Below are 12064 nucleotides of genomic sequence, written 5' to 3'. Positions count from 1 at the left end.
TTGACAGGACCCTACTCAATCGGGGAACAAAACCAAACAAAACAACAACAACGAAAAAAAAGATGGAGAACACAGCTGGTCCTTCGAACCGGATTGTCGACTGTGAGTCCCTCATAATTACAACAAAAGTGCAGCAACAAATGTCAATCCTTTGGAATTTTCTTACTTTTTCTTTTGGGACCAAAATGCAACTGCAGTCCCCCAGCTGCAACTGCAACTCAACTTGTTCGATTTCCTTAAAACCAAGTATATCGGAATTATTCTCGAGAGTTTGCCTTGGTCTAAAGACCGGGTCCTCCTCCTCGAGGGCACTAAATTGAATAATGTGCTTTGAGGTGAGAACCGTTTGCCGCCTCGCTTGGGAACGTTCGCTTTTCAGCCGCCCGGGCGGCTACTTAGTTTTGATCTCGGTACGGAAACTTAGAGTGGGCCCTCTTGATGGAGAAGTACCACATTTGGTTGCCAACTCGCTGCAACTGTAGTCAGACTGTCGAAGGGGTGACAAAATTATAGTACGGAAACGATTGGTTCCTTCTTTGCTTCTAAAAAAGGGGGAAACAATTGTGGAGGCGGGTTCCGGTCATCGCAGGTCACTACCGGTATTGTACCGGGAACATTTTTTCGATTGTTTTCGAGAATGTTTGAGATGAATTGACGAAATATGTGAAAAGTGCAAACTTTTCCGCAACTTTAAAAAAAAAACATCAAAAATTCCTTGAAAATGGTGCAAAGAAAGCCGAAACGTCGGATTCACACAATCTCTACAAACTTCGTGGAAGACAAAATTTCCTATCTTTAAGGCCTAAAATGAGTGAAATTCGTTGTTCAAGTACTACTTAAACCACGTGGACAAATGCACACACCTGCAATTACATACGGTATTTGTCTGAAATACGCTTAAGTTTTTTGCTTGCATAAAAATTATATAAAATTTTATGAAATATACGACCAAATCAGCAGGTTTCATGGAGTAAAACTTTTCCAATCGTTTAAACCTAAATTTGGCGAAATTCATTCACCCAGTTATGTTAGAAACATATGAACAAAAGCACACACAAACAATTTCTGAATGAGGTATTCGTATGACATTTTGCAAAAAGTTATTGCAAATTTTTATTTTAAAACTTTCAAAAGTTTTCAACACAATCAGCAGGTTTCATGGAGGGTAATATTTTCGATCGTTTGAGCCTAAATTAAGTGAAATCGGTTCCACCAATTCCGCTGAAAGCGTGTGAACAAACGCACACACAAAAAAGTTGCGAATTTTGTAATTAATTGTAAGGAAAACTATCCACTTGTCTGTGGTCATCGGAGCTGGTCGATTCCTAAGCTTCCAACGGTCAATTTCCGAAAAAATTGAACCGAGAACAGGGTGAGATTATTCATGTACCCAGGGACATTTGTGGACGATTTTTTCTGATCCTTTTCGAAACAATCTTGATGGTGCCGGAATTTATAAAAGGATTCGAGCACCCTGCTTTCCTCAATTATTCGTTGGTTAAAAGATGCTGTACTTCACTTGTATGTGATTCCTTGAAGGGCGCTCGCGCCTTTGCTTATAAGGGGACATTCTGAGGCCGAGGGTCGGGCACCAGAAACTGCGTTGAGATTGTCTTCTTCTTCTCCGGATCGGAGAAAACCATTCAGCTGTTGGGTCGCCGCCGAGTAATAAAGTTTTATTAGGAAACAAACCAATTGCGCGCTATTCCGAAGTAGTTTGCCCATAAGATTAAGAGTCGCCGAACTCATTACAATCGTCGTCGGACGGAAAACAACAACGGTATTAATCTGCCGCTGCCGACATCCAGGCGAAGACATAGAAACGTTCTGATGAAGCTAGCAGAAAAATTTCGCGGCAAATTTGATGTGATTGACTTTCGATGAATAAATTACCTCATGTGTGTGTGATGCCCTTCCAGTCCATCGAGATTTTTCCGAAGGGGAGGCGCGATTCGGATAATGAGCCTGTCAGCGGATTTTTTCGGTGGTTTCCTGCTAACCTCAAAGTTTGGTAGCGGGCGGCTCTCGGCACAAATTTTCCGATGCAACAAACACACGCGACGGCGCGGCCCAGCTATAAAAATTCATATCGAGGTTCATAATCAAACAATAAGGGATGAATGAAATCGAGAGGTTCCGCCGTCTTCCGTTCGACTTCGGTTCGGGACGGGGGCCCTACACACGCATTTATTTATTTATTCATAAAGATTTTGATTGAAATCGGAAGCTGGCAGAGGCAGGACACTGGAGAAATCGAAGGAAAAAAAGCTACACCATCCCAAATTCGATTAGGAAGTTGTAAATGATATTGAACCGCAGTGGTTCTGCTGTCACAATCGACGACGACGAGTGACGCGTCCCGATTCGGTTCGATTCGATTGAGCTGGATCGGCGGCTGAGGAGGGTGAACCAAGTAGCAGCTGGGATGGCCCGAAAACGGCTGCCGGCTATTTCCAGTGTGATTATAGAGTTGATTGGAACGAAAATATGTCCAATTTGAGGTCGCCCTTCTTGGGCGGCAATCAAAGACATATGAGCTGAAGACAAGGACGATCGGCCACTGCCCTTCGAAGGGGGATTTGACCTGAGGCCGAAGGTGTTCTGCAACTCTGCCGGCAATGTTTGCACGAACGATAACGCAGAATTAGCGAAGAAACTGGGGCGCCGATGTGTCACTTTCACTGCGAGGTGATTGTTGCAATTAAAAAAGCACTGAGCAAGTCAAGGATGACAGTTAGCAAGCGAGTGTTTATCGCGCTGTCAGGCTCATTTCCGTTTGCCTCATCGGCCGCTGAACAGGTTAGACGCGGCTGGCTGGATTAGAACAACACACACAGCAGGCGCTGTGAGTGGCCAGCTAGCGCTGCTACGCAACGGCTCGAAGCGGCTGAAAAAAATAACATGAATACAAACCTAAATCGCCGCGCCATAAATTTGAATAATCATAGTTCAAATATTGAACGTTGTTCCACATGTAAAGTCTTTCGCCCGCTCGCTAGCTTGCCCCGAGGTTTAGTGAAGGTGAAAAGACCGACCAAACCGATCCGGCGATGTACACATTACGATATTTGCACTATCTTGTAGGCGGACAGTTGCGGGTGGTTTGCCTTCGTGCGGGCCGTTTTTCTGTGCTATATGGAACGACGAACAGCCACCGCCTTTCTCCTCGCTCGCCAAGAGACCTGAATATCCGAATTGTTATCAATAAACCGGCACTTCGCTCCCTTCCCAGAAAATGAAAAAAAAAAAACGACTGAAATCGTTGCCTTGGTTAGGAAAAAGGTTCTATTATTCGGACGACGACGGCGGCCCAAGTTCTGTTTCGGGGAAAACGCATATATTTGCATTTGGACCACGATGAGGAAAAAAAACTGAACAACAACTCAAGCGTTACCAGCTCTTATCAGGTCAAAACCGCGCTGCCTGAGTGCGAAGGTGGATAGTCGGGAACAATCCGGTACATTGTTGTAATCCACTGTGAAGCACGCCTGGCTTCTTTCTACCTATTTAGCTCCGGGCCGGAACCTACCTTATGTGACGATTCTGTTGACGATGGTGACGGTGATGAAGCTTCCCCGCCGGGAGCTTTCGTTATCAACCAAACACGCCTGGACGCGCGGTCCCGTACTATTGGCGTTTGGTGACAATCGCAACAGTTCCCGCAGGTATCGAGACGTGTGGGTGGATCGTCCAGCAATTTGGTTGGGGGAGACCGAAAAGCAGAAAAAAAGCAGCTCCAAGTGGAGCGCCATCTGTAGCCGTCTGCTGGTCACACGATTGGTTATCAACTTGGATCGGGAAAAATCGATAACAAGCAAGCGGCACAAGCGAGCACCTTTAAGCGGGCAGACGCTTATCAGGTGAAACGCGTGCCGTCGTGGCGCGGAGTGTCCATGTTTGACAACGGACAACCGATCTATAATTTCTGGGGAATTAATGTTGAAGTTGGTCAATGCTCTTCCAAAACACCAAAAAAAAAATGTCTTATCCACTCAACGGTAATATGCATTTTGTGACGGTCGCCAAACGGATAGAATTAGACTTTATTCTGTCCAAAACATAGAATCGTATTGTTAATTTGGCGACCGTTACAAAGAGGATGACATACCGGACATACATACTAGAAAACTCATATACCCACAAATAGGACTTCACTCCAATAATGAACTTCCTTTGAGGTGCAATTATCGGTACAAGATTCAATGCCGGACCGGCATAAACAAGTTTTCTAATAACTGTCATTGTCCTGCAAGCGCAACCGTATTGAATTTGTCTCAAAGAAACTAAATAAAACATATCCCATATCCTATCACAAGACAAAGAAGGATGGAAACAATCAGCCTGCAAGGATATTGTCCAATCAAGGATTCTAATCAAAGATAAAGGAGGATGAAAAAAATACAATCGTCAGACGGCCAATGCATTGCGTTTTTTTGGTAATCGTCGGTGGCAGAAAGCTAACTTTCATTTGCTAACCGACTCAGATGGTACACTGGGTAAGGTATCGGATTGGCAAGCCGAGGTGAGTTTTTGCAGTGAGTTCGATTCTCACAATATTTTTTTTTGGATGAATTATACGATGGAATGAAAATCCCATAAAAATTTTCTCTTGTTTTTCTTGAATGTCGTAGTCATGCATCATTTTGTTTGGGAGCTCGAGCCCTAATTCCAGAGGTGCTTTTTCAATCATATCACTCTTGGTACAGTACACTTTTCAGCGCATTTTCGGCACAGAGATTTGTCAAATAGGCGTTAGATTTATGCCACCTATTCTATGAGTGTAACATAAGGTTGCCAGATTTTTTTCAGTACGTATCCGGACCAGAATTAAAAAAAAAACCGGACAATTTTTATATAAAAACCTGGCAAAATCCGGGCATTCGATTTCAAATTGACGACCATAAATCCGGGCAATATCCGGGCAAATTTTCTCAAAACTCAGAGATTCCTCAACAAAAACCAAGAAAATAAATGAAAAAAACATTGTTTTTCGTCAAAACTTATCGATAGATATTGAACCGTATTTTAGGCTTCCAAAACACCTTTCACGATAATTTTTATAAACTTGCAAAAAAAATCGTTTTGGAGGTGTTTGTTGTTTAATTTGCCAAATGAAGTGAATAAATCCGGGCAATATCCGGGCAGTTTTCAATGAAATCTGGGCAACCGGGCCGGACCGGACTGTTCTCAAATTTAGTATTAAATATCCGGGCAAACCCGGATAGACCGGGCAATCTGGCAACCTTAGTGTAGCAGCGTTCCTGGCGGACTTTAGCACAGGGCCATCTAGACCATGAAAATGTGGCTTCTTGAATATGACCGATAAATTTTGTTCAGATTTTTGACAAATTCAGTTCAAGAACTTAAGCACTAGGTCAACTAAACCATCACAATAATAACTCAATGATGATAGAGAAATTTCGTACAGTTCATTTGTTGTCCAGCTTTTACAAAAATGTGTTTTCAAAATAACTTTTAACATAGCAATTTGACGATTTTTAACTCGGAGAATGTCCATATATATGAATAAAAGCTTCGTAAAATGAACTTCTTGAGAAATTATAATCTTGAATCACACCACAATCATTGGGAATATTTTTGGAAATTTCAATTTCGCAACTGCAGCTTTTTACCATCTTGATGATGGTCGCCTAACGAAAAATGAGTATCAAGTTTTTAAACAAGACAAGCACCTAGCAAAATTTGACGTTTGAAATTTGACGAGTCATACTCCAAAAAGTAAATAAGCCATACTCCACAAAAAAACACTACAAAAAATCTCTCTAGTTAAAATGATCCTAAATATGTAATCCCACTTGACTGGGAACCGATTCCTCACACTTCTTTAGAAAAGATTACAGCTCGAAAGCTTCTTTGTAACGGTCGCCTTACAAACAATACGACTCAAATTTTTGGACAGTGAAGGGCCTGCCAATTTTTTTTTATGTTTACCATTTAAGAAAAGAGCAGATGAAAAATCCAAATTTAAAAATATCCTTGTGTTGATCTTAAATTTGACAAAGGCAAACAGTTATTCTCAACGTTCCTAATCAATCTCCTAAAATATTTAAATATTATCGAGGTTTTGATATCGATAACGATTATAAACTCTAAAAGAACACTTTGCCTTGAATAATACTAATTTTTGAAAAAATAAGTCTACCGAAGATTTTCTCTGGGAGTTAAAAGTTTGGTTATTCTCAACGTTCCAAATCATTTTTCTTAAATCTTTGAATATTATTGAGGTTTTGTAATCGATAACGATTAAAACCTCTAAAAGGAAACATTGCCTTGAATAAAACTAATTTTTGAAAAAATAAGTCTTCCGAAGCTTTTCTTTGGGTGTAAAAAGATTTGTTTAAAAATGACTTTTCAAAGAACCTTTCTTTATTTTTCTTCAAAAAAAGTTTTTTTTTTTTTAATCGGTTTAAGATAACAAATTTCATACATTTTGTGCGATTTTGTATTTTTTGAAAAAGACTTTGAGGCCCTGTAGCTAAAAGAGTGTGAAGGCATTTAAGTTAATTTGAAGTAAACACGCTTTTGGATGATTGTGTTTGAACATTTTCCAAGTATTTTTCTAAAATTTTGAACATAAAATGTAATGTGTTAAAATATCCTGAATTTTTCTTAAAAATCACCTAATATAGTTTAAAATATGAAAAATCGTTGTTTGTTTCTCCAAAACATAAAATTGAACTCTTGCAATTTCTTATCCTCTAAACGCTTTGAATAGCTATCGAAAAAAAATTATAAGGAACCACATATTATAAAAAATGCTTGAGAGATGATGGAGAAAGTAGGAATATTGTGTTAATGGACTGTTTTAGGCAGGTTTTTTTTTAAAATACTTAATGTAAAAGCAAAAACATTTGTATTCATTGAAGTTAATAGATTGTGAGGAGCTTGTTTTAACTTAAATCTATTTCCGGAGGTATTTGATTCAATATTAAGATTCAGATATTGATAGATTTTTTTTTAAAGAATTGTTTGATGATTAGATCGAGACAGAAATAACTTTTTCGATAAAACATTGATATCTCCAAAATTAAGCCAACATCCGTTCCTAAGATTTAATGTATTTTAAATTTTTCAACGGAAATAACTCAGAAACATTCTTCTTATTTATTATGGTAAACGTTGAAAATTCAGTAATATTATCATCAAAATTGTTCGATTAAATTATAAAATAAAATAAATAAAATTTTCATGATATGTTCATAAAGTAGATAAAAAAATTTAATAAAAAAAAATTAACTTCTGTTGGGAGTCAAACTCATGTCATGCAGGTATTTGGCTCTATATTTTGGCAGATCTAGACAACTAGACAACCTAGCCTATATTACAAACACCTGTCGAAAGTCAAAAGCAGGTGTTGGGAAAAGTTTTCTGTTTCAACTATCAACTTTTTTTTTAAATTGATACCATATAAAAGCTCTTGGCTGATTTTTTTTAGAAACAGAAATGTGAAAAAAATCTTTCAGAATGATAGGAAAAAAATTTATTAGGCGTAAATTTTCACTATAAAATCATTAGAAGTTCAAACAGGTTCATTCTTCCAAGCAACGATCCTAGCTCAGATGGTAAAGTGTTCGTCGGGGTCCAATCGTCACCAGTTCAAACCCAGTAGAAAAAAAAAAAACACTAACACTATCTTGCACCCTAAATTTTTTTTTATAAAGCTGCATCCCCTCAATAATGTCGTTGGAAAATAAAATCAAAGATACGAAAACGAGAAATTTCTCATAAAGAAGGATAAAAAAAAATTTCTTTATCTTAATCAATCTCACTGTTCGTATTTTATCAACCAAAAATGAAAATGAAGTTAGAAGATTCCATTTTCATGTTTGAGAGTTAAGATTCCTTTTTTTTTTAAACCAGCAAAAAGGTGTATTGTTTAATTAACTTTTCTCCAACTATCGTGATGATAAAGATGCGACAGAACAGGTTATTAAGCTCATCTGAGAACAAAAGTAAATAAACTCGAGTGTTAGAGACGATTCAAGATGCTGTCACAATCTAAATAAACCTTGGTGAAACAATTAAGTTAAAGGTAAGGCATTACCAGTGTCTCAAACGACCAGTATTCATGTTGTTTGATTCACCAAAAATATCAGTATCATAAAGTACATATATTCAATCATAGCTTTTTTATAATTTGGCACATTTGATAGAGTGTAAGTGTTTAAAGTCAAAATTTCAAGAAACATATTTTCAAGCCATTCTCAAACTGACCAACTTTGATCGAATCTGCAAAAAAAAAATTCAATCCGTAAAACAAACATCTTAATAATAACACGCTAAATCTTGCATGGGATTCCCAAATTTCTCCTTCTGTAGAGGAAAATTGGCTTATTGTCGATGTTTCAAAAACCAAAAACACTTTCATAACATTGGTTCTCAAATTGAAAATTATATTTTCTTGTATCACAACATTAAGAAAATTGTCAAAAAAAATCCCACTTTCCCATCACGATTCGGAACCGATCCATTGTGTCCGGTCACGTTCCACCGCAAACGGAGAAGACCACCCCCGGTAAAACAAATCGCCTAAACGTAGGCTTTTCACTGTTTGTGCCCCCGGACAATTCAAGTTCAAGGAAAAAATCAGGAAGTAACAAACGACCAAAAAAAGAAAAGAAACGGGAAGCAAACACTCACGATCACGGTTGTGGGAGTAGAACCCGGCATCCTCGCTGGTCGACAGCATCTTTTTGTACCGCTCGTTGTACCACTCGCTGTGCAGGAAGTAATTCATCTAAGCAGCCGAGGAACTCCACGGTTGATAACACTTTCTCACTTTGGAATTAATTTTGCCCCGGAAAAAATTAGCGTAAAAACAAACTTAAAATCACTTCTAGGGGATAACAGAAAACTTCACAGGATGTTTTTCTTATCTTCTGGTGAATCACTTGTACCGACTTCGGCGTTTACCGCTGATTACTGTCGCGATTATTGTTTCGAAGGTTCCGCAGAACGCTTCTCATGGCACTTGAGGTATTTGGGGTTGATTGCAATTGATTATCGGTGACTCGGCACCGTTTTTTCGCTTAAATCTTGTTTCACTACTAATCACAAATCGGTTGAGAACAATGGATAATCGCTCGCCTGTTCCGATTGGTTCACGTTTGGCGCGCAATTTTCTTTTGAATGGCACACACAACTTCGATTACGATGAATCGAAGCAATCGACTTCTCACGACCAAATGACTAACACACATCAATTAAATCGAGAGTATCCTTTTGTTTTTTTTCTGTTCCTCGATCGTTGTGTCGATGGTTTGTTTCCGGAGAGATCCTCACACGGTGGCCTTCCGATAAAAAATGACACACCACACAACACTATTGTCCGCGCGTACGACGTGTTTCACACTCAACAGTAGGTTTCGTTCGTTCCGAAAGCTAACGACCATCCGCGACCGGTAACCGTACGACCGTTCTGGGACACGTCTTTTTTGTTTCTGAACACGCGTTACCGACCTGGGGGACTGATATCCTCCGGTCCTGGCTGGCTGGCACACCAGAAAGATGACACGCACCACGGTCCGTTTTTTGTGTATGCGCGCCCGTCCTATCACTCTCTCCTGCTTTGTCGACCGTTCGCATTCAAACGTACGACGGTACGCACCACTCGGCCTTGCTCTTGCTCGATTCTCTGTGTTTCCACACTCCACACTCCACAGCACACTGTGTCTCTTGTTTGGCAGTTCGTTCGTATATGGTCTTCAATTGCTGCCGGACCTTTCTTTGGTATGTCTTGCTTGTGTCTTCTTGTTTGTATGTCCTACCCGGTCCACGGGATTGCACTGACTGACTGGACTGGACAGGGAGATTTTCCGAAAAACCATCGTCCTCTTCAGTGGAATCGCCAGCAGCAACCGCATTACCACCACCAGCAGCCAGCAGCAGCAGTTCCACCAACGGAGACCACTCATTCATCCGCTTCGTTCTATTCTCCCTTTTTTGTATACGCTTCTAATAATAATATCCTCAAGTCGGGACCGCGCCGCGCACAACCTTCCCCTGATTTCGGCCGCGCGCACCCACGAACCCTCGTCTGCTTCCAAGCACAAACGATACCGTTCGAATCGAACAACACACGGGAATCGGACCGAGCGAAGCGAGCACCCTCGGCTAGACAGCACACGGGAGCAACCGGGACAGGACCAGAGTGCGGGTGCGCGGCACTACCAGTGTGCGAGCAAGAAAGACAATAAGGATATCATCCGAAGAACCAACAGCACCAAAAAAAAAAGCAACACACTCACATATCTCACATATAACACATTCGTTCCTCGCTCCCCGCAGCAACCCATTCCAAAAATTTCTGGTCCAGTACAATATGAGAGATCCTGAAGGTAGTTGATGGGAGAGGTAGGATGGGATATGTGTACACAGCGACCAATTTTGAATGGACCGACTGACGACGAAGACGAAGACCGCTCTTCACGCAGCCACGGACAGAGCAGTCGAAACAACAGCAAAAAACTCTCAGGGGTTCTGTTTTTTTTTTGGTTGCCTTAACAATCCGTTCTCTCTGGAAGCCTACTTTGCTAAGCTTGAAAGTGTGGAGTGGAGCACATGGCACTGTTTGTTCGCTCTCTCCCTCTCAGTAGTTTTCCTCTCGAGATCGTCACTCACGCTCACGGAAAAACGATTTCCCCTCCGTTCGTCCGCACTCACTCTCACCACCACTACCACTACACTTCCTACAGTTTTTCCGTCGTCCTTCCAGAAAACGGAATCTCAATCTCACCCATCGAGTTGGAAAAGCAGAAACAGAAGCAAAACCAGAAGACTGAACTGGACACAACCGAAAAAAGCAACGTGTGTGGAGGTTGATTTTTGATCATCGAAGCAGTCGTTGGCGGAGGATTGTCGGACGAAGGTGCAGGTGGCGCAAATGGTAACGAAATCTGTGGCTACCAACCCTCTCTTTAGTTTCTTCCACACCGAATTCAGTAGCTCTTTCGACTTTTTTTTTTTATTTAAATGGGGCAGCCTAACCCCCCTTATCACATGCATGCATGCATGCATGAACGAGACAGTTGATTGAGAGAATCCTGGTGCTGCTGTTGCTGCTGGCATTGCCGTAACCGAAACCTCTTTTGGGTGGTGGGTGTTGGACCTTTATTCGAGGGGGTTGAGTAATATATCGGTCAAACAACCTGTGTTCGTCAGGACTGCCGTTCTGTTTTTTTTCTCTTCTGTTTGACCTCTCCGTGTTTTTCCGACCAACCCTTCTTTAGATTTGTTTTTTTTTGTTTGGTGCTGTAAAACTGCCCACCGACTACGACTTCTGTAGAGTTGTTGCAGAGTGGGATGGGGCTAACCGTTCTAGTCCTTGCCTTAGTCGTCATCGACCGTGTGAGTTAATTTTTTTCCCTACTCCATTGCTCCATCTGGACGGATTCCTCTTTAGAAGTATAGAAGAACGGAGGGTATGAGGTGAGAATTGCATCGTTTGCAGTTATCACGGATGTATGCATTTCAAATTGCCTGGTTATCGAGGAAACCTATTATAGTTACAGGTAGGTAGGGAGCTTTGCGATAGATTTTTTTGTCCAGTTTTTCTCAATGAACCATTAGGAACTTGTTCTTTGCCCGGCGGGAGCAAAGTTTATCGATACCTACGCTCATTGCTGTAGGATTTTTTTGTATAATGCATGTGATATCTTTCAATTTCGGGATGGTAGGTTTCAATTGGATGGTGAAAATAAATTTTATATCAGTACTAAATAAAAGAGGTTAAGAAATTGATCAGCAATTCAAAAATAGAAGAGTCTTGATTTCACACTTAAAAATATTGAACAAAATGAACAATTCCATGCTTCGTGCCTTTGCATTGACTCTATATTTAACCATGCCATCGCAGTGAACAATCAAAAATATGCGTAAAGGAATGTCGGGTAAGACGGACACCCTAAGGTAGAATCGCAAAATAAAATCAGATATTGCGTTTTTTATCGCAGTTTTTTTAGCAGATGGGCTGTTTAAGTTGTTTGCTGTCGCATTTTCCATTGGCATTAGCAAATTTCCTTCATGAAAAACCGTTTTTATAGCA

At 40.5% G+C, this 12064-nt stretch overlaps 1 protein-coding gene across 2 annotated transcripts in view; it reads right to left on the bottom strand.

Annotated features, from left to right (window-relative positions):
- LOC129751610 (B-cell lymphoma/leukemia 11B) overlaps positions 1-12064 on the bottom strand; it is a 260552-nt gene that overhangs the window by 24192 nt on the left and 224296 nt on the right. The window contains exon 1 of one of the 2 annotated variants that reach the window (XM_055747206.1): positions 8662-9824. The exons of the other annotated variant lie outside the window; for it this stretch is intronic. Within the exon in view, the coding sequence (XP_055603181.1) occupies positions 8662-8758 (97 nt within the window). The 5' untranslated portion in view covers positions 8759-9824. Of the gene's footprint in view, positions 1-8661; positions 9825-12064 lie in introns of those variants that run through there. 2 annotated transcript variants of the gene reach the window in all.

This window comes from Uranotaenia lowii, chromosome 3 (assembly GCF_029784155.1).
Source record: "Uranotaenia lowii strain MFRU-FL chromosome 3, ASM2978415v1, whole genome shotgun sequence".
Classification (NCBI taxonomy): Eukaryota; Metazoa; Arthropoda; class Insecta; order Diptera; family Culicidae; genus Uranotaenia; species Uranotaenia lowii.
This window is presented reverse-complemented; position numbering and strand designations above follow the sequence as displayed.